Source organism: Poecilia formosa, unplaced genomic scaffold, assembly GCF_000485575.1.
Source record: "Poecilia formosa unplaced genomic scaffold, Poecilia_formosa-5.1.2 Scaffold263, whole genome shotgun sequence".
Lineage (NCBI taxonomy): Eukaryota > Metazoa > Chordata > Actinopteri > Cyprinodontiformes > Poeciliidae > Poecilia > Poecilia formosa.
In genome coordinates this window covers 629695-655759 of record NW_006800202.1, presented here as the reverse complement: position 1 = coordinate 655759, position 26065 = coordinate 629695, and the positions used below count along the sequence as shown (strand labels likewise).

Sequence of the window (26065 nt, the reverse complement as noted above, 5' to 3'; positions counted from 1 at the left end):
AGCACATGTTTTTTTGTGAATTACATTTTTGGAGACATTTTTATTATGATTATTATAATTATTATTGTATCTGCGCCATGTTAGTTCTGGTTCTTTGTTATTTTTTCAAGATTCAAAATGTATTGTAAATGTTTCTAATAAAACAAAAAGGAAATGATTTCCAGTTTAAGCAGATTGTGTGTTTTTTTCCTGAGAGTCCTGATGGCTGGATTGATCTGTAGATGATGACGATTAATATTTAATAATCAGTAATCAGAGGGAAAATATCAGCCTGCAGCACTTTGCAAACATCTTAAATTACACTGGACATTAGAGGGTATGACAGTCAATAATGAGCTGGTTGTTTTAAAACTGGAGACACATAAAAGATGAGCTATAACAAATCTGATTTATTTATACATGTGCAGTCCAAATATACATACAACAGAATAAAGGCTTAAAAATGTCGACCTACACCCAGTTTAAGACTCGTGTTGATGTGGAAATAAACACCCTGTGTGTCTAACCTTTGGATTAAATCAAGCCCCTCCCTCCTCTATTCCACTATCAGACGCTAACAAACGTGGCCCTGGCTCCCGAACACAACCCCCACCGATCGGACAGGAAATAAAGACGAGTGAAAGTGAGGGCAGACCTCAGGGGGATCCCAGAAGGCAGAGTCCTCTTCCAGTTACATACAGCAGAGAGCAGAGCCAGAGAGGAGTAGGTGAGCAGGCAGTGGAGGATTTCATTTACAGTAAAACAAGCCATCACTGTACATCAGAGACCGCAGGAGCAGGGCAGGGCTGAGTGGCCTCACTATCTCATCCCCTGAAATCCAATCCATCCATTCATTCATCCGTCCCAGCTAGCGGGCGGCTCGTCCGCGCTTTTAAACCACATCTTTCCCCTCCATCGCCGCGAGGCTTTAGGGGGGAAAAGGTGAAACGGTCAGGATGGGAGCTGACATGCTCTGCAGTTAACCCATCCAGCAGCGGCGGCGGCGCAGCCATCCCATCCCATTTAGAGTCGACGCTGCGCAGAGGCTGGCGGGAGCATGACTCATCTTCGAAGCACAAAGTATGTGAAGAGTAGGAGAGGCGCCCAAACAAAGATCAAAAGCACTCAGAGCGAAGCTGCTTGTCACCGACAGGGAAGGATGGAGCCAAACTCTCCTGATTCCTTCATGGAAAGACTTGTTTTAAATGACAGAAAACAATCAAAAGAAGAGAAAATCCCTTTTTTCTGTGAAGCAGTTAGTGTGGGAAACCCTTTGGCCAAACAAGACAAGTGTTAATAAATATAAAGGAGGACATAATTTTCTAAATATTCCAAAAAACGAAGGGAAACAGCAGTGAGAGAAGGCTGCTTTTCAGTCTTCTGGGAGTGGATTTTTACAGCCCAGCATCCCAGGAGTGAGAAACAGAAAGGAAGCCTGTAAAATCCGGCTTTTTAGGAGAGAAACTGCAGAAAAAGAAGGAGAAAAAAGGGCCTGATAACATGTTCAGTTTCACATCAGAACCTGAATCCATGGTGATGATGCAGCTTCTTATAAAATCCCAACCCTCCCACATCACATCCTGTCCATCCTTCATTTGCTGCCCCCCCCCACCCCTCGTATCTACAAAACCCAGTGGACGCGTCCCTCTAGCCGTCAGCGCCTCCGTCTGCCCGTCTGGCCGGCCGGCGCTACGCTGAGACGAAGGCGGAGGTCAGCGGCGAGGTCTCAGTTGTTCTGGCAGCAGGCGCCCTTACTGGACGAGCTCTGGGTGGGCTCCACCGTGATGGGAACCACGTTGGAGGCCGGAGAGAAGTCTGAGTTGCCCTGGCCCGTCATCTGCCTCTGGGACACGATGTGGTAGATGGCTGCGGAGGACAGAGGGCGGTGAGAGACGGGACAGGCAGCGGGACACTTTGGGATCAGGACGGCGAAACTGAACAACAACGGTTGCTTCCAGACTCCTGGCAGCAGAGACGGATTCTTCCGCCCTGAACCGGCAACGCTCCGTCATGTGGAAGAATCCTCATTTAAACACGAAGCAGGGCATTAAATAGATACATGCAGGGTGATGCAAAAACAGAGAGACTTCTTTACCTTTTTCGCCTTAATTTTGATTTTTGAATAAATAAATCACTTCATTTTAGGAAGGTGATGATATAGGATATTCACAGAACTTTGACCCAGAACCGCACAGCATTCTGGGAGATGTAGGAAAGTATTTGGCTGTTGAACCTGATAAGTCAGGTTGGTGGCATCAACTAACTCTTCGGTTGCCTAGCAACGCACTCATTCTTTGGTTACCTAGCAACATCCTACTGAGTAACTTGCGCAGCATGAGTTTGCCTCATAACTGCGTTAAAAAACAACAACAAAACAAAACAAAAAAACAGCATGTAGTGAAAACTGTGGATAAAACAGGGAAGGTGACCAGTTCAGCAGCATCTCAGATATTTAAAACTAATTAACAATTTCCAATAGACAATTATTGATGTCGATTGATATGAAATGCTTGTATCATAAGTTTCAGCCCTTTTGTCCAGACCTAGTTTGATGTTTTAATTAAAGAAGCACATAATCTTCAACTCAATTTGCTTTGGTTTGAAAATCAAAATCTCTAAACTAAAGATCGTCAGCAGTAATGTGGTAGGAGACCAAAATAACACCATGAAACATGGTGGAGGCAGCATCATGCTGTGTGGAGGATTTTCTTTAAAAAAGACATGAAAGCTGATTAGGTAAGATTCCAACAGGATGACTCCAACCTGAGCTGTGCTGGATGGTTTAGATCAAAGTATTTTCATGTGTTTAGGTGGTCCAGTCAAAGTCCACACCAAAATGTATCTATAATTCTCTAAAAGCAATTGGAAATGGATATTTTAACTCTTTCTCCATCCAGACTAACTGAACATGTATCATTTTCCTCCCACTCAAAGTTGGTTAATTAATCTGGTATGTTGCGTTTGTTGTATTGCCGCGTTTAGTTGCTTCTGTTTTACAACAAATGCCCGTCTTCACCTGAAATCCTCCGATGCAGGTTTCCAAGCTTAGAAGAACTAAAACACTCCCACCGATGGGCTGTCTGTGTCTCCCTGGCAGAACGCNAGACTTCTTTACCTTTTTCGCCTTAATTTTGATTTTTGAAAAAAGAAATAAATAAATCACTTCATTTTAGGAAGGTGATGATATAGGATATTCACTGAACTTTGACCCAGAACCGCGCAGCATTCTGGGAGATGTAGGAAAGTATTTGGCTGTTGAACCTGATAAGTCAGGTTGGTGGCATCAACTAACTCTTCGGTTGCCTAGCAACGAACTCATTCTTTGGTTACCTAGCAACATCCTACTGAGTAACTTGCGCAGCATCAGTTTGCCTCATAACTGCATTAAAAAAAAAAAAAAACAGCACAGAGTGAAAACTGTGGATAAAACAGGGAAGGTCACCAGTTCAGCAGCATCTCAGATATTTAAAACTAATTAATTTCCAATAGACAATTATTGATGTCGATTGATATGAAATGCTTATATCATAAGTTTATCAGCCCTTTTGTCCAGACCTAATTTGATGTTTTAATTAAAGAAGCACATAATCTTCAACTCAATTTGCTTTGTTTTGAAAGTCAAAATCTCTAAACTGTTGCATCCATTTGTACTCGACCCCCTTTACTCTGATACCCCAAATTAAAATTGTAACACTTGCTGCTGTGGTTCCCTTTCACCCTGCACTGTCTCAAACGAACCAAACCTGTTCACCTCCTCACCTCTGGGGGCGCTGCGCCAAGAACCACTGAAGGAAACGACACAAAAACCTCTGATGAAGACACCGAGTGCAACTTTCTTCTTCACCAAATGTAAACAAAAGTCAGATTTTAACGGAAGTAGGTTTTATCTTGTGCATTTGTTTTGGTTCCATTTACTCAGAATGCCTTCTGTTGTAGTCCACTTCCTGTTTCCAGTCCGTTTGCATTCAACCCCGCTTTCATTTAATGATGACAAGAAGAAAACCCAAAGAAATCCATTTTAAAGATAGTCAGCAGTAATGTGGTAGCAGACCAAAATAACACCATGAAACATGGTGGAGGCAGCATCATGCTGTGCAGAGGATTTTCTTTAAAAGAGACATGAAAGCTGATCAGGTAAGATTCCAACAGGATGACCCCAACCTGAGCTGTGCTGGATGGTTTAGATCAAAGTATTTTCATGTGTTTAGGTGGTCCAGTCAAAGTCCACACCAAAATTTAACTATAATTCTCTGAAAGCAATTGGAAATGGATATTTTAACTCTTTCTCCATCCAGACTAACTGAGCATGTATCATTTTCCTCCCACTCGAAGTTGGTTAATTAATCTGGTATGTTGCGTTTGTTGTAAAACAGAAGTAACTAAATGCGGCAATACAACAAACGCGCGTCTTCACCTGAAATCCTCCGATGCAGGTTTCCAAGCTCAGAAGAACTAAAACATTCCCACCGATGGGCTGTCTGTGTCTCCCTGGCAGAACGCAACCACTGGGGCGTCTAATCGTCAAACTAAATGGAAAAGGCCAGAGCAGAATGGTGCACACCAAGACAGTTTGCTTAATTGCTGAAGAGACGCTGCCCTTTAATCTCGTTAAGAAGCCAGCATCATTTACACAGTAGTTAGTACAGTTTACACTCTTTTTCCCCTACAAAAGTCCTAGCTGGCAGTTTTGCCTGTTTTTCCTGTCTGAGGCAAATGATTAATATATTTTGAAGGGCAAGTTTGTTTACAGAGACTTCATAATCCATTTTACTTGTTTTTGGTTTATTTATTTTGGATATTTAAAATGTCTTCCAGTTTCTGTGTTAAATGTTCTTTGGAAATGAGTTTATTTATCCTTGAGAGGATTCCTGTGTACTTTCATTATTATGCTACTAGTTAATAGATAGTCATATCTTCTTGTCCTGGTAATTCTGAATCAATTCAAAATGCTCAAAAGTGGATTTTAGTCCGCTTAATGTTTTTGTAAAATTATATTTCTTTTTTTTTTCTTTAGGAAAAAGCCAAATGGCTAAGTTAGCCAAATACTGGTAATTTAAGTTACAGGATGTTATGCACAAACCTGTTTTTGTTTAAAGATAAACTGATGAAATTTGATGAAGTACGGAACATTATAGAATTGATTTAAATATTGGCGCTCGGATGATGTGGTTTATTTCACAAAACTGCAACAAGAAAAACATTTTTCACATCAAGAGTCACATGATCAACAACTGGATGTTGCCACTGGTGCAAACCATGAAGAAGAAGAAGAAGAAGAAGAAGAAGAAGAAGACAGGAAGTAGATGGAGGATTTCAACGCGGCATGTTTTCCAATGATTTATAGTTTGGACAAGCTTATTCACAAATGATTATTATTATGTTTCTTAACACCACAATTGCAAAATTGTAATTTTTCCACATCAGTATATACACAAAGTTTTCCAGACATTGTAATAGAAATGAAGCTACTGTTAGTCAACAATGGTCTCAAAACGATAATATAATTTATCGTAATAATTTCTGGGACAACAAATTACCCAGCAAAATTTGCTATTGTGACAGGTTGGCCTGTTGCCAAGCAATAAATCAATTAATTTCATGATAAATTAAAACAAACTAAATAATTTCCATTTGCCTAATTTATCGTTTTTCTCTTTATAAAAAACTAGGTGATAAAATCTTCAGGCTGGTGCTTTGATCTCAAACAGCCCTTCTTCTGAAAGACAATTTTGTTTAGAGTCTAAATTCATTTTATTTGTTGTTTCTGTTTTTATTTATTTTTAATATTTGAAATGTTTTCCAGCTTCAGTGTTGAATGTTCAGTCGATTTAAAATTGTATTGATCTTTGAGAATGTGTTCTTGCATTATTATTCCATTACCATTATATTACTTGAAAATGGTCTCTGTGAAAATGTATGATCCAGAAAGCCGTGTTATTGTGACAGGCCTATGTTTATCCAGGTTTAGTGGGTCTGAATCCTTCTGCAGGGCTGTGCAGATCAAACTAACATATTTACGTCGTTTAGTTGAACTGAGATTTGTTTGTTGACTCAACAGGAATCTGAAATCATCACCGACTCACTGCTGCATTCAGACACTTCTCCAAAGTTGTCCTGAAATAAAAGTCCGGTGTGAAGCGAGAAAACTGTGAGAAGCATGACTCATCGCAGCATGACAGTACGGACAATAAGCCACCAGGACGACCCTCTCCACATCGCTACATGAGCCATGGCGGCTCTGCGCCTTACTGGCTTGCTGATGCACTGCTTTCCCTGCCTTAATGAGCTAATTAGCAGCGCTAACTCGATGTTGGTTTGAAGTTTTTTTTTTTTGAGAGTTAGAAATAAGCGATATGTCTGTGGTGTGCCTGAAGCGGAGTCACTGCTGGATCCAACATGGAGCTGAAGCAGCATATAAACAGCAGGTGCCACATGCAGACTGATTCAGGCTGGATTCCCCCTTCAGGCCACTCAGAGGTTGTTATGAAGTCACCAGTGCGGCCTTGAACCTCCTGAGGAGTCTGCTCAGATATGCTTACATCAGAAAACATGGATGGATCTTTATTTAGCCTCTGACTGGCTGCAGAAATTACTCATTTTTTTAAATTAAAAGGAAGATTCAGGAGGTTTTGCAACAGGATGCACAAAAAGGATGGAGGCCAACACCTGATTCAGTGGAATTTTCTGCCATCCAGTGGCTGAAGTGAGAAACTACATAAATGGAACTGCTTAAGAGATGTTTTGTCGTCGCTTAATGAACACATGGAAAAGTTCTGCCGATTCTTTTAATGTTAAATGTTTTTTACTGTTAAAATTTGGTTTAATTGTAGAGCAGGAAGTGGAACTCACCTGTGAGAATTGTCTGAAAAGCCAGCTCAACGTTGGAGGAGTCTAACGCAGACGTCTCCAGGAAAGACAAGCCGTTCTTCTCTGGAGAACACAAACACAGTACGTTACACAAATATTAATATTCACTTTAAATTTCCTCACAGATTCTGATCTACTGTCCCCACAGGAAACCATCTTGTTCTTCTAAAAACACAACAAAGAGTTGTTGAAAGCAAGTGTGCCATGCAAAGATTTTGCTTTACTTTATTAACACGACATTTTTCCCACTGAATAAATTCTAATAAAAAGGCTGGATTCGTTTATATGTTTGAAATTCAGGCTAAATTATCTCAATAATTAAATAAATGTTGAGACTTTTTGCACATCTCTACTGCAACCAAGTGATACGTTCTGTAACAGTTTGGGTTCGTGTCATTTTTATTTTATAAGCATAGATATTATTAGTTAATGTCATAATCCGTTTTAAATCCTTTTCTTTAGCTGAAATAATACCTGAACTCTGACCCTGAAATCCCAGAGAGAGAAGCAGGACGTTCAAAGCATCTCCTCCATCATTACAGGCAAGAATTGTATCCCCTACTCCAACATCTTCCTAATCAAACGGCTAGACAGAGATTTAAAGAGAAGCGGCAAAAGCAAATGAGGTGGATTAGCAGTGCTGGCCAACAACTGATGAGTCATCCAGGATGTGTTGCTGCCCGGATACTGAGCCGTTAGTATGCAGTCATGAGATCGTCACACAGCAGCAGTCTTCAGTCAGAGGCCTCGTCAGATTTGTTGCGAGGTTGACTGCTACTGGAGATCCTTCCTGCCCACAGCATCACCATCCAACAAAGATCTAACGTGCTTCAACAAGAACAAAATGCCAGTAGATGGAGAATTGAAAACTGAAACATGAATGTGAGAAAATCTGTACAAGTTCAACATTTTGGAAACTAACTGGTCGGAGCGTTAGCGTGGTTAATGATCGGATGGTAAAATGTGTTAATCAAGGTGACGTAGTTTATTTTACACAATCTGAATAAAATCAGACAGAATGAAGCAGGAGGTTTGTTTCTGCCAACTGGCAGCGCTGCTTTGCATTGATGCTTCCAGGTTGGGATCATTATGTAAACAAGACATAAATTAGGTCAGTGGAATAAAGAAAAAACAAGCATTTCTACAAACAGCCATGTCTGACTCAGAGACGGCTTCTTTTATCCTCAAGGATTCTCTTTATGCTGCTCTGAATCAACAGGATTTGTGCCTTTAACTTTCTGGCATTCAGCTCTGCCGAGTCTTTTATCAGCAAAGAACCCAGTCAAGCTAAAAAAGAACAGATTTATACAAGTTACACCAATAATCTGGTAAAACGTGTTTTACTTTGATGCTTTTGATTCCTCAAAATAACTAAATATGACACAGACTGCTGCTTTCAGAGAAGAAAAGGCCCAAACAGAACCAGGTCAAAGTGTTGAACATCTATTATTTTCAGTATCAGTGACAGAGCCTAATGAGCTGACAGAATAAAGCCTAATCGGGTTTTAATGAGCTTCTTATCAGGCTAAGCTAATGAGGAGCCAATAAAAGGTTGATGAGGCGGCGAACCTGCGAAGCCCTTGGCCTCGTCGGTGGGCACCGCCCTCAGGTGGCGCAGGTCGCTCTTGTTGCCCACCAACATGATGACTATGTTGCTGTCTGCGTGGTCCTGCAGCTCCTTCAGCCAGCGCTCTGCGTTTTCGTACGTCAGGTGCTTGGCGATGTCGTAGACCAGGAGCGCTCCCACGGCGCCGCGGTAGTACCTGAGGTCAGAGGGTCACAAGCACTGTCACGCCGCTTTGATTTCATGTTTAATAGAGAATAATTCATGACATTTATTCTCCATTATATTCTGACTTTTTCTAGCAAATCTTTGACTTTTCAAACTAAAATTTCCTTGTTTTTTCTAGAAAATTTCAGAGATTTTTTGGCGGACACTTACTCCTTTTTCTGTCGATGTTAATCTCAAAATTTTTGAGTTTTTTTTTTGGCAAATTTAAAGCTTCTCTAAATCAGAAATTTGAATGTTACTTCTAGAGAATTAGAGGCTGATTTCAAAATTTCTTAAGTTTTTTTTTTGACAGATATGCACTCTTTATTTTTTCCTACCTACAACTGCCCTGACATGCTGGTGTACTTTATGAGAACATCTTTCTTTTGGTGTTTCACACAAACAATGCAGCGCCACTCGACTTCTTACTTCCTGTTGCATGTAGTTCTGTCTGTTTGCATGTGCAGAGAGCAGAGCGAACTGGATGGGGGAACTCACGCAGAAGTGATGGCTCTGTAGCGCTCCTGTCCCGCCGTGTCCCAGATCTGGGCCTTGATGGTCTTCCCCTCCACCTGGATGCTGCGTGTGGCGAACTCCACCCCGATGGTGCTCTTACTCTCCAGGTTGAACTCGTTGCGGGTGAAGCGGGACAGCAGGTTACTCTTTCCTACACCTGAATCGCCGATCAGCACCACTGCAGGGAAAACAGGAGCATTAACAGGCCATGTTCATTATTTATGATCCGTTTCATGGATGCTGCAGGTAAAAAAGCAAAACCACAAAACTAACAACCAGATTCAGAGGTAGAGAAACTCAGGAGGAAACTACTTTACATAACAAGGATGAAACTGATCATGTGACCGTGTCCAGTAACCCTGGAAACAATAAAACAAGGCTATGGACTTTTTAACCTTAAATTGCTGCTGTTTGTTTCTATATTTAAGTGCTAAAAAGGTGATTATTATGCTACAACATGATGGACTTAGAGTCTCATTTTTAACTCATGAAGTCCTGCTAATTTTATGTAAATTCAGTGTTTAAATTATGACAATTTCTAAAAAGTAATATTATTTATGAATATTTTATTGTTTATTTTATTGGTTCATAAGGCTTGAATTGAAACAGATGCCATCTCAGAGTCTAAGTTTTTTCTCTGAATCTGGATTGAGATAAATATAAAAACCACACAATAAAAAAAATTAATATCCAAATTTCTCTATTTGAGCCTTGTGACAGAAAGATGTGCTTTTAATCTATGTATTTTAGCAGCTTGTTCATATATTTATACCATGAATATGTTTAATAAACATTCTGGGTTGAACTAAAATAATGATGATAGTAAAATATCTACTAATGATGGAGGAGTGAACAGGGATATTTTAGTTTTCACAGCTTATTATAAACAGCTATGCTGTAATAAATTATAGTACAGAAGGAGGAAGGAAACCAGAAGAGAATTAAAATGATAAAGCAGATATGGAGAATCTGCAACATATGATAAATATTGTCCTATTAAATAATAAATCATGGGGCCAGTTTTGTTTCGTCTCCTCGTGTTGCTGTGCAGAGTCATTAAAAACCCATCAACCCTGACAAACATCACAGAGAAGAAATGGAAAAACATTTTATTATTTTTCGCCCATTGGTTTTACTGATGATAATGAGACACGACTTCCACTGTAGTGACCTCAGAGAGGTCATGACCTCCACTGTAGTCAGAGAGGTCATGACCCCTCCCAGAACCTCCGTTAAGGTTCTCCCTCTCCTTTAAATCCCACTGTGACTGAATCCACCCTGGATATTTGACAGTAAACTGAATCAGGCCAATGTTCCCCCCAGAAAACTTGCTAAGCCCGGTGGTAGGGGGGCCTATGGCGATCATCCAGCGACTTAATGTGTTTTTCAGTTAAAAAATGTTTAGAGTTGACTGGAAATTTGAAAATACCACCAAGTAATTATTATATTGCAAGACAATTAACAATACCTAAACACCAACTATAAAGTCTTAAAAAAGACAATATTTTCTGAACTTCAGTTGTTGCATCCGAATTAACAAGTCCAAATTTGCTGATTCTTTATCTGTGACTTGTCACTTTATTTGCTTCAGTTGTCAGTGTGTAGACCAGTAAAGACAGGAAGTGCTTACGCAGGTAATAAAAAAAAAACTATTATAAATAAATTATGCTCAGCCTGGTGGGGAAAGCAAAGCCTGGTGGCCCGCCAGGCTTATAATACAATGAGGGAAATCCTGCAGGCAATATTAAAGACAGCTATTTCCACAGCAGTAGGTGAGTCAGTGTGTCTGAGGACCCACCGCCCTGCAGTTGGGAAACAGGAAGTTGGTTTGGGAAAGTTGAACCAACCGTCCACCATGTTTCTGCTTCAGTCCGAGTCAAGCTGCTCGTTCGTGACTGAGCAACTTTAATTTGGTTTATGTGGGAGTCATATGATGACAGTAAAACCATCATGTTCTGTTTCATCTCACACAAACGACTGTGGGTGGAAGAGAAATCATTACACAACTGTTCCTCGGTCCAATGCCACCAGACTGGTAGAGTCATAGCTCTGTTACACACCCAGCCACACACCTATTGTTGAATTAGATTTTTTTTAAGCTCAAAGACATGACAGGCCTTTGTCTGTTAATACAATTCTGCAGCCCGGCTGAATGAAAGCAAGTCTGTCTGCTCGCCGAGATTAATGGACCATCTGAAATCCCCTGATAGCACAAAAATGGAAAGAAAGAAGGATAGTCATTACATGTTCGATTTAAGAGAAGAAGTTTATATTCCCCAGCCTCTGAAAAGCAGTAAAAGAGGTTGAGCAGGACGGCTAAGGTCCGAGATACCTTAGTGACTCAGTAAGAGCTCACCCTGCTTAACTCACAAAAGGAGAACAAAGGGCAACAATGTGAGCACTTTCTAGATTCAAGCAAAACTCTGAACCGCAGCCGTGTGCTTATCAGGATCCCAGCACCGCAGGGAGAGATCCAGATTAGTTTGGTCACATGAAAACCTGATTGAATCACTTCCCTCCTCCGAGGCGCAGCGTCTCTGTGGACGCTCACCCTGCATGCAGGCATTTCCAGTTTGACGAGCTGCTCGAAATTTTGACAAAAGGCTGCAAGCGAATCACCTCCAAGTGGCTTTGAGGAGCTCTAACTGCTTCTACCATGACTGCAACAATGGCGGCCCCTCCCCAGGTACTGCGCCCTCACATCAAGTGAGGCAACGACTCAGCAGATTAGGCAGAATTACCTGGTAGATTTCTGCTTAAACATGACAAATTAAAATCACCAGAAACAAAAAAATATATATATATTTTTAGCTTTGATAGTCTTTAAAGTCATTATCATACCATGAAATGGTGTGATAAATACAATAAACATTTAAAATAATGTATTGGAATTCAAAGCATTCCTTTAATCATAACCTATTCAAATCATATCAAAGCTGTATTTTTGTATTAGTTTAATTTTTAAAGGATTACGATGCGGAGGTAAAAAGGCTATTGTAAAATAAATCCTAGAAAGCTAAAATTTGTACATATTTTGCAGCCTGGATGTGAGTTTGTCTCGTCTATCAATCAATTCATTCATCCAGGAATTCAGCAAATCAAGGCAACAGGATGGTTTGGTATTTTTTACTTTTTAAAGGCAAATGGTACAACTTTTAAACTTTTACTACAAAACAAACTTGACTCTCTCTGTCAGAAGTTAGGGGTCATCTGACTGTGACCCCTCATTGACCAACACTGCATCCCCAGGTGATTGCGTCATCGCCCTGGAAGATGATGAACGCTGAAGCAAATGATGCCTAAAGTGAGACATTAGAGTCCTATTATCTACCTTACATGACCCGTAAACCCACTGATTTTATTTAATGACGTAAACTGAAAAGAGTTTAGGCTTAAACAGGTGTCCCAGTCTAAGGCTGGCTGTTATGTACTCCGGTTTACGACACCGACATCCCCGCGGTGGCATCAAATGACACAGGTGAAACTGACATTTAGCCAGGTAGCTAAAAGCGAAGAAACGACCACTCACCTTTAAAAAGGTAATCATATTCGTCCTCTTTGTGCGTCATAGTTTCTCTGCTTGAAGTCGAACAAACTTCGGGCGTATTTTAGTTACTTCGAAAACGACCGACAAAACCGTCCGTGACTTTAGCCCTGCCCCGTTTTCACTCTCACTACAGCGAAGTAGGAAAATAACCGTAAGAGTACAAAAAAAGTGAAGCAGTAGGTTTTAAATGTAATAAAATGACAACAACATCCAGAAGAGCAGAAACTTCAGGGCCGTCTTCCTCTCCTTCCTACACTTGCCATTACCGAGACTGCGACGTAACGTCAACACTAAACCCCGCCCCTCATGCTCTGTTAGTGGTCAATGGGGATTTGACAGTTGTTACTTGCCTCGACGTGATTGGCCAGCTGTGCTGTCGATTGTGAGTCAGCTGCCAGTTGTTAACTTGTATGACGTCGCGCAGCAACAGGTAAAATATAGCAAGTGAAGTTATCATATAGTAATGAGAACTCCATAACATAAACGGAAATTTATATTTCGGCTGTTTAGCACTTCCTTGCTCCCGTCTATAATGAAAGTAAAATTTCAAATGTCATTCTTGTTGTAACGAATGTTATGGATAATTATTTCCTATCAAAAGTGAGTAGAGTGAAAAAAGTATACTCAGACGTTGGATTACTTCAATATACTTTTACTCAAGCAGAGGTGAAGCTTAGTTATTGAAAAACCTACTCAAGTATGTGTAACAAAAGAAAAAAAAACAATTAAAGCCACTGCATAACTGTTTGATCATAATGTGCAAATTTTCATATGTTAAAGAATGTGATAAAAAGTTAATAAATAACAACGCTCCAAAAAGTAGAATATTTCCTCTTCTACTTTTTAAAAACATTATATCTTTGAAATCAATGTATAGTGTGGTTAACATTACAACATTATATAACTGTATAAGACCATACTGTTTGCTCTACATTCCCTTCAAATTAAAATGAGACAAGTTGAAATAATAGTGCGGCAAAGAAGTTACTCAACTTAATTTAACTGCGTAAATGTAACTATCACTATTTGAGATATTTACAATGCACAACTAATTTTCTGAGAGTTGTTTAACAATATTTTTTAAATATCTCATATAATATTTCATAATATTTTTGAACAAACAAACAAGCAACAGTAAGTATCTTAAACCTTATTTTAGAACATTATCAAAGGAGGGGACCTTGTTTCTATTGAAAATGCGCGCTATTTTAGATATATTTCATTTTAAGTCTGATTACCGATGTCATTTTTGATTGCTGTGAGAAACGTTTTTATTACATACTGTAATTGCTTGCCATACAGGAACAAGCCTCAGGTGAGCTTGGAAAGCAGTGAGACCCAACTGGCAACCAGCGGGATCGTATGATTTCCGAGTAATACGTGTCACTGCTGCTCGTTGGTCCGTAGAGTGAGTGAGGCAGCAACAGAGCTCTGCAGGAACATAAACAGGTGGAGTTTTAAGGCTGGTGTTCGTTGTTTAAAAGGGGCAGGATAGTACTTAAATCAAAATCAAACGTCAAATAGTCAAAACAAACACGAGTGCTACATCTACATCAGAGCTATTTTCCACCTTTCCATTTTATTTTAGCATATTTTATTGCTGCTTTATGGGTTGATACATGTTTATTATTAGTAATATCTTTCATATAACTCACATATTGTGCACTTGTTTTAGAAAGTTTTCTGCTGACTTTGTTCGCTTTTTGTCATTAAATTTGTTATGAGTTGTCTCTTCAAGAGTAAATACTAAAACATCCTTTGCCTCTTCAGTTAATTTATTCTAGCAAATATCTGGAATATTAAGCCACTAGAGCTTTAAATGGTATTTGGGAATCCAACTGCAACGTTTTTCACACAACAATCCCATCTACATGTTCAGAAACAATGGCTGTTGATGAAGAATCAGAGTTCATTACTGGCCAATATAAGGCAGAGCCAGCCCAAAGCAAAAGCAAGCCAGGTGGCTGATGATTTTTAAGGCCACAAAACCATCAGGGGTCTCCTGTAAATGTTTAATTTTAACAACAACCAGATCTAGCTCTGAGGAGGAGCTGTGCCTCGAAGGCGGAGCTAAATCCACCCAGGACATTGGCACCGCATTTGGCACCACTGAATGGTTGCCATGGAGATCAAAAATGATTTCTGAAATTCATGAGAGAATCAAAGCAACACTCCAGGGATGTTTTTGAAGTGAGAATAACATTATAACATGATGTAAAACTAAAAAATGTACATTTTAAATAATACTGACCCTTTAAGAATAAAAGTATTTTTATTGTTTTGCTACCATATTTACAATCTAATGCTAGAGTTTGTCTAGTATTTGAGTTTGAGCTTCAGTTTGTTCACAAATATTTCTCAGCAAATATTAACCAGTTATGCCTGTTTGGTTTCAGTCAGTTTAACTTCACTCCATCTCCCAGATTTACACCAAATATGGATAAAAACTGTTAGTGGTGGTCATGAGGGGCCCCAAATGAAATTCTGCTCAGGGCCCCATTCAACTCTGCGCTGCCCCTGATAGCAGGTGTTAAGCCCAAAATAAATGACTACTTTTGACTGAAATGGAAACAATAGATCACCAATGTAACCTGGAGTAGAATGGAAAAATTTAACAACATTTGAGAACATCTGTTATTTATTAATCTCAGGTTTCACTGCAGAAAATCCCATGAAATCAGAACTAGAAAGCTCAAAATAACTCACATTCAGGGTCTTCAGGACTATTATGTTTGTTTATTATTATGTTGCTGATACTGAATCGTTTTGCCCTATAAACGTGACGTACTTTGGGACTCGCATTACAGTGATTCCTGGAAATGTCCTGCTGTCATGTTTAGACAACACAAAGTTGGCCAACTTCTACTTGTTTTTTACTTGAGTCAGAAAAAGAGAACAACTAAATTAACATCTGTAGCTGCTCTCTTCTTCTAAAATGTAAGACATTTCTGGTTATAAGGCACCAATAATGAATCTACATAAATATTTATTTCTCACTAAAACACAGTCAGAGTAATCAGCTGCAGTACATTCTGATCGCTGAGGTCAGGACTCAAAACACACATCATTATCATCATCATCATCATCATCATCATCATCATCATCATCATCATCATCGAGCAGCTGGGAGCTCTTCATCAGTCAGATATCATCTCTCATTTAAACTGTACATATACATATATATAAGTGCTTCAACTTCCCACCACAGATAGTCTCAAAGGTCCGTTCCGTGTTTCAGTGTTGACCTTTGTTCCAGAATGGAAGCTTGGTGCTGGTTTCATGTTTTAAACCTGTGCAGCTGAGAAACAAGTCGCTTCACTGAACGGAGCCGTTTGTTTCGTCATGTGGAGTCTCAGTCTCTGGCCAGCCTCAGCCCGGCGCTGCAGGTGGCCCCCTGCGGCCCCCAGAGGGACATTTGGGTTCAGATGTTCTTGCAGCACGGCTTCTTCTCCTCCTCCTGGCTTTCTGCTCTGGAGCTGTTCAGGGTCACGGCGTTTATGGACCCTCGCACCACTTCTTTGCTGTTCACCTTTTTATGAATCTCTGTGTGACAAAAATTATATATCTTGAATATTTAAAGCACAGCCAGTTTATTTTTTTAAAATAGAGCTTCTGTGGAGTACCTGTGAGTAGTCAGTATGTCATAGACAGTAGCACAGCAGATAGTCATCTACTACAGGTAAGATGATTATGACTAACAACTATTTTACAGTACCATAAACAGTCTTTACAATCATTCCAGCAGAAGTAACTAAGGGAAGTGATTCAGACACATGACAATTTGTTGTATGTAAAATGAAAAAATAAATTAAAACTGATAATTTACCTTCCAAGACTTTGTTGAATGCTGCTTCCACGTTAGTCGACTGCAAGGCCGAGGTTTCCAGGAACAACAGACCTTTCTTTTCTAGAGGAAAAGATCATCGGAGGACATTTTATGAGATTGAGTCATACGCTGCAGAATCTCACATGTGATCTTTGAACGTCATGACATCATCAAGTTTCCACCTGCAAAGTCTTTGGCCTCCTCAGTGGGAACAGATCTCTCTGACTCCAAGTCAGTCTTGTTGCCCACCAACATCACCACGATGTGGGGGTCAGCGTGATCGTACAGCTCCTTCAGCCAGCGCTCCACGCTCTCATAGGTCAGATGTTTGGTGATGTCATAGACCAGCAGAGCTCCAACCGCCCCCCTGTAGTACCTGAGAGGAGGACAGCCTCGTTAGTCGGTTTTACATGTCAAAGGTCAGAGCAAAGAGGAAGTTGTAGTTAAGCTGTTTTACTTTCACATCATTTCCACTGCAGCGAGGCTCATGACATGTTGGAGCTTATTTGCATGTCACTGTCTAAACAAACTCTGACATGCAGGTGATTTTACATCTTCTGTTTGATATCTTTAGCAATGGAAGAGGAAAAGGGCAGCTGGAAAAAATGTCAGAATTCTGAAAAAAAGTCAGAATTCTTGAAAAAAACATTTTATTTAATTTTTTCCCCCAGTGGCCCTAATTCTCTTCCGTATCTAACTTTAGGAGAGCAGAAATCAGGAACTTGAAAAGCTGGACCTTTGGGTTCAGTTAGAACAGAACAACTGTTGATCTGTGATCCGTTTGGTTGGTCGGCTTTGCTTAGATTGCTCTGTACAAACAAAACTAAAATTCTGAGAAATTAATTTTCTCAGATTTAAAGGTTGGTGGTAACCACTGATTCTCCCCCATCAACTGGGAGCAACTTTTCTTCCAGTTGCCTTAATTTTGAAGTAATACAATAAAAACCTACTGAGACACTGATTTTGCAGAAGGTTCAGCTTTGGTTAGCAAGAAATCTTAAACTTAAGCCCTGTATACATGAGAATGTTTCCAAAAATGTTTTCCATTGTGTATCCGGAAAAAAAATGTGTTCATATAACACTGATTATACAGATGAAAACACAAACAGGACTGGAGACAATGTAGTGTACATGCAGGCCAGCAGGAGGCAGTATTTTTGTAACCCTGCAAAATAGTAAATTTATCTTTGTTGAAGCATTAATGACAGATTTTGATTTAAAATGCCAAGTAATCTGGAGAGGCGCAGCAGCACATGCAGAACATGGACACAGACGAATCACAGCAAATTTCACCATGCCTGCGGCAGCCATTTTGGATTTACCTTAACAGCTCCAACCTTAACAGACTGGAGCTGTTAAGGTAAAAAACACATTTAAGAGAAGAATGTTACATCGGACCAATGAAAAAACATTTTATTCCAATCATGACACGATCAGTTGTGGCAATATATTATTTGATGTTCCTTATAATATTGTTTATTGGTATTATTGGTAATTATAAGGAAAGCTTCCTCTGTAATGAGTCAGCCGCTGTTTGCTTAATAAGAAAGGCTGAAACATGACAGTTCATAAAATCATTCCACAGGGTGTGTTTACCTCCATGAACTGTTAGAGTTCATGACCTTTACTGAAAGAAAACCTTCTCACCTGGCTAACCCTAAAAAGCTATTTTAAGCTGCTACTATTCACAGAAGTGTCAATAATAATGTGTAAAATAACATGATTGAAAAAGAAAAAAAGAATTATCTGCTTAAATAATTACTTGCTTCAAATGTGCCACCTTATCTCCCTCACTTCTCTAACAGGTGAGACTGTTAGGGATGATTATTTGATCCTTACATCACCTTCATTCAGAAACACTTAACAAAGGGAAATGTTTCTGCAGTTAGGAGCTCATAATTTCTTTCCACATAATTACAATTCTCCTCTCTTCTCTTCTTCCAACAGCATAATTAATTCCTGTTTAATGGGTTTTTGCTGGTTGTTGCAGGATAAATGTTAAATTCCATGGGAGTGGGAATTTGCATGCTGGAGTAAGTCAGTGAGTAATTACTGCAACATCCAGGCTGACAAGAAAAGAGCTAATCCAGCGATGAAGCATATCCTCTGATTCTGACACGGCTCTATTGTTTAAAACCAGTTTTCTCTGTTAATCCTAGTAGTTTAATTAAAAACAGAGGGAATCAGTGGTGCCTTTAGAAAAAGAGACCCAGGGAGAGTCCAGTGGTTTTCTGGTGGAACCAGCTGGAGTCTGATCCGTGGGGAGGGAGTGGAGTCAGGACGGTGCTGGGAGGTTTTTCAGGTAAAGGTTTCCTGTACTGGGGATCAGGGTGTGTCTCTGCCTGGGTTTTGGCTCAAAACTGCATCAGCTTAAGATGCTGACAGAAAAGGTTGCTCAACTACCAATGGTGCAAGAAAACAAGCTCTCCACAAGTCACATTTTGAAGAAATGCAGTTTGGAAATTCACTTTCTTAACTCCAACCAGCATCACTCAGATCTGATGCAACATCCTGCCGGATCACTACATCACCACAGTTCTGGACTAATCTATTAATATAGTCTAATATATTTAGAGATGCACCGATCTGATATTATGATCTGTATCTGTCTCGATTTTGAAGAAAAATCTAGATCAGGAATCTGTGACAATGTTACAAATCCATAATGGCAGATCTATTCAGCCTAAATCTGTGCTTTGTGCTCTGAGCAACATGATGCCTTATTATTTATTTTTAATTATATTTAGGATTCCTAATTACACTTTCTGAACCATTTGAAAGAAGGGTTTTCTGTTTGTTTTTACATGTTTGATCAAGACAGTCAACCTATTGTTTTGTTAGTTTCATTTTCTTTATTATTTATTTTACATTGGTTGTTGTTCTTCTGTTTGCACTGACTGAACTAAAGTTGTGTAGTTTTTACTTGTTTGACCAAATTATTGGTGTATTTAGTGTGCTGTACTGGTGCAGATACATTTGTAATTCAGTACATTTATGTCTGTGGGTTTAAAAATGAAACGTTTTAAGTCAGTTCAGTATCAGTCGACAGTAGACCTCAAATATCTGTATCAATATTGTGAAATAAGTGAAAAAAGTGGATCAGTGCATCCATAAATATATTATTAGAAAACTCCAACGTTCCATTGGAAACCTCCAGGTGTGAAAAATGTATTTTACTGCTCCTTTCTTTCTTTCTTTCTTTCTTTCTTTCCTTCTCTTTCTTTCTTTCTTTCTTTCTTTCTTTCTTTCTTTCTTTCTTTCTTTCTTTCTTTCTTTCTTTCTTTCTTTCTTTCCTTCTTTCCTTCTTTCCTTCTTTCTTTCTTTCTTTCTTTCTTTCTTTCTTTCTTTCACCAAAAATAAATAAAACAAAAAATAATTAGAATCCTTTATCGGTTTATTTTATTGTTACTTCTTTTTTATCATTAATTTCTAATTAATGTCTTGCCCCATGATTACTTTTAACTTGATGATTTCCAACAGCCATTGTGTAGCAAACAGTAGTAAAACCAACCCACTGCTGAAGCTCAGTGTTGGTTGCTAGGTAACGAGGCTGGGCTTGGCTGGGTTGCTAGGTAACGGCTCTGTGCGCAGTAGCACAGAGCCGTTTTTGAAACGGCTCATTTAGGAGGTTTTTGAAATGGCTTATTTTCCAGACACTAAAAACATAAACTCATATTTATAAACAAAGTCATACTAACTGAATTATGATTATTCATAATTATAGAATATAAATTGTAAACTGTGCTAAGACAAACTTGCTCCAAAAATCTGTTGCTTACAGAGGAATTCAGGAATGGAATAAATTACCTAAAAACAACATAAAAAGATCACCAAGATCCCATTTTTATTAAATCTTATTTTTAAAAAGAATCTAGGTTCACGTGTGCAATTTGTAAAATGTGACGTTTGGCTAATCTTCTGCATTTTACATGTTAATGTTGAAATTGCCTTATGTGTTGTATGGATATTTGTGTGTGAAGATGTTGTGTGCATCTGCTGTGCTTATTACATGAGCCGCTTGTCAGTGAAATGCTGGTAAAAAGTTGTTAAAGTGTCAATAGAGGAGCCATTTTGTTATGACTTCCTGAAGGCGGAGTTTCAGGTTTTAAAGAGAGAGAGGCCCAATTGCAAGTCGGTAAATGAGGAAAGAAATTTATTTTATGTCATATTTGATATATATATATATAACATTTTTATAAAGCAGAAGGTGACGTTGTTACTTGGTTATGCTACAAAATGCTGTTATGTGTCTGGAAAACACAAGGTTTTGCCCTTTTAAGCACTTTTACTGTCTTTAGAAGCAGCTGAGACCCAAATAGAAGCATGAAACATGCAAAATGTGAATTTTGCATAACAGGTCCCCATTAAAGGCCCATCATGTGCTAATAAATGCTCATTCGGGTTGGGTGGTACTCACGCAGAAGTGATGGCCCGGTATCGTTCCAGGCCGGCCGTATCCCAGATCTGGGCCTTGATGTAGAAGCCGTTGAGCTGCACCGTCCGTGTGCTGAACTCCACCCCGATGGTTGTGCGGCTGTCATGGTTGAACTCGTTTTTCGTGAAGCGGGACAGCAGATTGCTCTTCCCAACACCAGATTCCCCAATTAGAACCACTAGAAAAGAGCCAAACAGAGTTTTATTCTTTAATTCACAGCCAAACCATCACATCCACTAACAGCTCTGAACTAAAGCTACTGGATGGGTGTTGCCCTCCAAATGTAATTACGCCATAAATCTGGAGTCTTAGCTGTCTGACACTTTCATAAGAACACCATTAAGAAACAGTAATTGTTTAAACCTCAGCCCACAGAGAAATATTGCAAAACTGAGCCAAAGCAACATGATTACTAATTAGGTTTTTGTAGAGGCTATAATTTCAAACAAGCCACCAATTTCACAACAGGTATGGAAAAGATTTGTCCCTGAGGCTTTCAGGATGCAGTTTCTACTTCCCTCCAGGAAGGCTGAGGAAAAATCAGGCAAAGATGTGGATGTCAAACAAAATGAGGCTTTGTTTCCGGACTCGTCAAACAGTCAGCATGGGGGTAAGGCAGGTCAGAATCAGGTGGAACAAGTTCAGCAGCTACTTCCTTTACTCTGGGCCGGTGGAACCTATCTGCAGGGTAAACAGGCTCACCCCCTCTGCACATTTCACTGACTAATGTTTGGCTTTCGGTCATAAGACGCTGATTCAGAAAACAGAAAACAATCCAAAAGGCTTGGCTTAATTGGTCCAGACCAGAGACAGAAGCAACACATGGATGTGTTAAAGTTAGAGCTTAATGCTGGGATGGGTTATGATGACAAACCCAGCAGCTACTCCTAGAATTAAATGTTACTTGCTGAACAAGTAACATTGTAACATTGTGTATTAAACGCCTGAGAAAGAGGAAATGTGAAACTGACAGATGGCTTTAAATTAAATGGATTTCTACCTTAGGTTAGTTAAGTGAAAACATATTGTCTTTTGAACCAACGAACACTGAATTTGCCCTAACGAGAATTATTTTTAATGCACATTTCACCAGAATTTGGGTAAAGTATTAGAGTGTGAGTTTTGATGTCTTCGATGTTTTTATCTTTAGTTTTTATCTATTTATTAATTTCTTTTTATTTCTCTTTCTCACAGTTTATGTTTTAATGATATAAAGCCCCCCGGAAAACGTCCCAGTTAAAAGATGTTTAACTAAAGTCCTACAGGGTTTAGAGTCCCAGTTGACGGTGTTTTAACTAAAAACCTAGAGGTTGGAGTCCTTGTCAAACGGTGTTTTTGACTAAAGTCCCAGAGGGTTAGAGCCCCAGTTAAACGACGTTTAACTGAAGTCCTAAAAGGGGTGCGGGTTTTAATGTTTTATCTTTTTTAATCTTTTTCAAAATCTCTTTCTCTTTCTCACTGTGTATTCACTGTCACATGCTGTTTTTATTTTAATTATGTAAAGCACTTTGAAATGCCTTGCTGCTGAAATGTGCTATACAAATAAAATTTGATTGATTGATTGATTGATTAAAGTAATGATGAGAAAATCATGAAGGGGTGTTATAGTCAATAGTCAAATTAGAAGGACAATATTTAACCTGAAGCCTATTTCTGATCTCATCTACTCGGGATTTGCATTTTAAAAATAGAACAGTGTAAAAGGGTGGTGGTGTGTCCACTGCCTTCTCTGTGAGTTATTTTATTTTTTTCTTTGCTTATTTTAGATTGTTTTATAAGGTAAATGCTTCTGCCATTTTATTTATGTCATATAATGGCAATAAAATTACTCTATTCTATTTAAATTTGAGTATTGTGTTATATCTTGAATTTGGATCTTGGAGATAAATTGTCACATGTTAGCAAGCAGATGCTAAATGCTACACCTGTAGCTAACTGCTAAAGGTATCCATTAAATTCCCCCCATAAGTTATTTTTTGAACAAATACCAAATAAAATCTGGAAAACAAGACAAAAGACAATTTAAATAAATAAAAACTTGGTGCTAAAAACCTTGGCTGTTAGCCTGTTTCATGTTGTTATAGCAACAATAAAGCAATGATGTTTCTGAAAAACGTGATGCTGGAGGACAAACAACCGCGTAATGTAAGAAAACAGAAATAAGAGCAGAGCAATTGTTGAAAGAAAATATGTTGCTTTGTAAACTGGAGCTAAAATTTATTGATGGGCTAAATTAACACCAGATGTCAGTAAGCTAATTTAGTCCAAACGTACTAACTGCTGGGAGTTTACAGCCAAACAAATGGGAGGAAGAGCTGCCTGCGTTGTTAGATTTTATAGGTATAGCTGCCATTAAATGTAAATTATTAGGGTAATTCAGCACAGAAGTTTAGCTTAGATTTATAGAACTGGATCTGGACTTTTACTGGTTTCTTAGTTCACATTATCTTTCTTTACAGGTTTTTATTTATTGCATTGTGTTTTTGCATGCATTTGCCAAGGATCTGTAGCTGCTCTAGTTCCACTTAACTCTGATAGAAAATCATGTCAGTCTTTGTAATAAAAAGTTTGATAATAAAGCAGCTTTCAGAATATCCAGCAGAAATTTGAGGCAGTAAAATGTAAAATATGACCTAAATTCAAGAACCTCTAAAATTAATGGAAAAGAAAATATCAGTTTTTTCAATCAGTTGTTTGTCCAATAAGGTCTGAGTTTTATTTAAAGAATATTTTACAAGCTTCTCTTCACAAGCTGATTTAACTGATTATAAGTTATTGTGCAATCTTCTGCTTTAAGTGAGTTTTTCCTCATTTTCTCTGCTACTGAGTAACTCCTTAGGCAAACAATCCAGCTAGTTTCTATGGAAATGCAGGACAGGTGACCTTGGAGCAGTTTGTCGGTCGGGTTTGTTGATCCTGCAGAAACCTGGAAGAACCTGAAATGTTGCAGTGAGGCTCACATTTTTCCCGTCTTTGTTTTCATGACTTTCAGAGCAGGACTTCAGCTGACAGCTGCTGCTGCTGCAGGAGGCCTCTCTACTGCTAAAAACAAGAATTATTCTGTAATTATTGTCATCAGTACTGCATATCACTACTTGTTTACTTGTTGGAATCACAGAGTAAATAAAGCTTATACTATTTGAAGAACTTTGACTTTTGAGCCGTTTACATTCCATACAAACTTGAAATGATCTGATTTAAGTGATTAGCTTTCATGCTATCCAGCAAATCAGTCGGGTTTCTAAAGTCTGAACTTACTTACAACCAAAAAAACTAAAGAATGTTGTTTTTTATGACACCATCCTCTTGAACTGTGGCAACTGTGGGTTGGTTTTAGATGTAGACTGAATTTTTTAAGCGTTTTTCTTTCTTTCCTGTTTTAAAGGGTCAAAAATGGAACTGAAACTTTTGGAGTAATTTAAATTGAATGCAGATCAGTTTAATTTCAAAGTAGACTATAAAGATTAGGTTTGCCAAAAAAAATAACACATGCGTTGGTAAACTAACAGGATGGAGATGAAGGTTTTCTATTAAAACACGACCATGTTACTGAGCGTCCATGTTGTTGTGCAACACCAAGTCAGATTACACTCCATTAAAAGTTATCCAGAAAAATTTCAAAAATATCTATAAATTTTTGTCTTTTATTCATATCCCGAATAAATGTGAAGTTGTGTTTTTGTCTTAACATATGCAGTGAGGTTTTCAGATAATTATTTCTACTTATTTCTGGGCTTTAACTGGACCGTTGATGACTCGTTTCTTTTCTTTTTCAGTCGACAGTTAATAAAAAGCGTTTCTGCATTTGTTTTTCTCCAAACATGGTGCCTCTCCACACGGTTCTCATTAGATGTAACTTTGTAACATTAAGTCATGATTCTTCCAAGCTAAGCACACTTCCGCTGTCTGTTTCAAACCGACTTGTAATGAAAGTTCACATATAAAATATAAACTGAAGCCTGTAGAGACTGAAATGAAGCTTGTGTGATTTTTGTAAGTGTACCTGAGTGTTAACCTGTGTGTAATTCTTCCTGATGTCCAGTCCTAATTAGAATGACAGCTGCTGCACATGTTTTGCCCATGAGAATAATCTTTCCTGCTGCAGAATGACAGAGACGGGCTGGAAATTGTCCAATAAATTATCTAGTTTACTGACAAGCAACATTTTCTTCCACCTGAGCGTTGAGTTAATGATCAGTTAATTATTACATTTACACCTGAATGTTGCTCAAAACACTGGACTTTTCTAAAATTAGAATTAATTTTGTTAAAACAAGCGATTCAGTTGTTGAAAACTCCAACTTATCTTTCATTTATCAGTCAGGCATCATTGAGCTCCAGGACCTTGAATTACATGTCCTACCTGTTCAGAGTGATACGTTTCTGCAGAAAATACAAGATAGGCAAGCTCTGTTTGCATCTGAAGGGATATCCTGTACTACCTGTATTATTTTTGCATTACTTATATGAGTGCAACATAACTTGAACTAGGACATTTTCAGGGACAGTAATGAGCAGATGACGTCACTGCAGTGTAGTGATGCAACTCCTCCACCTGAAGTCAAATTTGACAAAAACAAGATATGCAGAAATGATTTCTTCTTCTTCTAATCAGTGATTGGCTGTTTATTCCTCCAGTCATTAGGTGTTCTGTTAACAGCACACAGTCCAAGAGAGAAACACAATGAGAATGCAGCAGGGATGAGAAGTAAAGGACAGGAACTCACCTTTAAATACAAAGTTGTAAGCTTCATCTGAGCCCATGTTGTGTCCATCCAGGTTGTCCCTGGTTACCTGGTTACAGCCTCAGGTTAAAGGATGTAAGGTGAACCAGCCTGCTTCTCAGATCCTGCTGCGTTAAAAAGGCAGAGAACGGGTCGGCCACATGCAGCTTCCTGCTCTGCCTCAGGTAACACAGCCTGGTGTGTTTGAACAGGATACGCTCGGCGCTTCCAGGTTGTTCCAGGCTGGAAGTGGGCGGCTCTGAGGCTGGGGCTGCAGCGCAACGGAGGCGGAACATGAGGGGAAGGTAGGAACACCTGAGGGGCGGCGAGGCGCCTCCTGCTGGAGGAAGCAGCAGGAGGCACCTGTGACTCAGGGGCTCCTCACCTGGGTCAAAAGGCC

General features: G+C 39.0%; 2 protein-coding genes across 2 annotated transcripts; both read right to left on the bottom strand.

Moving 5' to 3' along the window:
• Positions 1-369: 369 nt before the first annotated feature.
• rab11al (RAB11a, member RAS oncogene family, like) lies at positions 370-12983 on the bottom strand. The gene is made up of 5 exons (XM_007570564.2): positions 12663-12983; positions 9116-9311; positions 8416-8609; positions 6829-6909; positions 370-1845 (listed from the first exon to the last, which is right to left on the bottom strand). The coding sequence occupies exons 1-5, from the start codon at positions 12700-12702 to the stop codon at positions 1706-1708; spliced, it is 651 nt and encodes a 216-aa protein (XP_007570626.1). The 5' UTR covers positions 12703-12983; the 3' UTR covers positions 370-1705.
• A 2317-nt stretch (positions 12984-15300) lies between these two features.
• On the bottom strand, positions 15301-26021 carry rab25b (RAB25, member RAS oncogene family b). The gene is made up of 5 exons (XM_007570563.2): positions 25669-26021; positions 20924-21119; positions 16689-16882; positions 16507-16587; positions 15301-16223 (listed from the first exon to the last, which is right to left on the bottom strand). Exons 1-5 carry the CDS (start codon positions 25703-25705, stop codon positions 16102-16104), a joined length of 630 nt encoding a protein of 209 aa, XP_007570625.1. The 5' UTR covers positions 25706-26021; the 3' UTR covers positions 15301-16101.
• Positions 26022-26065: the final 44 nt, after the last annotated feature.

Coding starts and splice junctions, on each gene's coding strand:
- rab11al (XM_007570564.2), bottom strand. CDS start 12,702: ATGACGCACAAAGAGGACGAATATGATTACCTTTTTAAAG. Junction 9,312..12,662: donor ATATGATTACCTTTTTAAAG/GTGAGTGGTCGT, acceptor TTTTCCCTGCAG/TGGTGCTGATCGGCGATTCA. Junction 6,910..8,415: donor CGAGGCCAAGGGCTTCGCAG/GTTCGCCGCCTC, acceptor TGTGTTCTCCAG/AGAAGAACGGCTTGTCTTTC.
- rab25b (XM_007570563.2), bottom strand. CDS start 25,705: ATGGGCTCAGATGAAGCTTACAACTTTGTATTTAAAG. Junction 16,883..20,923: donor TACCGGGCCATCACTTCTGC/GTGAGTACCACC, acceptor TCCTCCTCTCAG/GTACTACAGGGGGGCGGTTG. Junction 16,224..16,506: donor ATTCAACAAAGTCTTGGAAG/GTAAATTATCAG, acceptor TTTGTCACACAG/AGATTCATAAAAAGGTGAAC.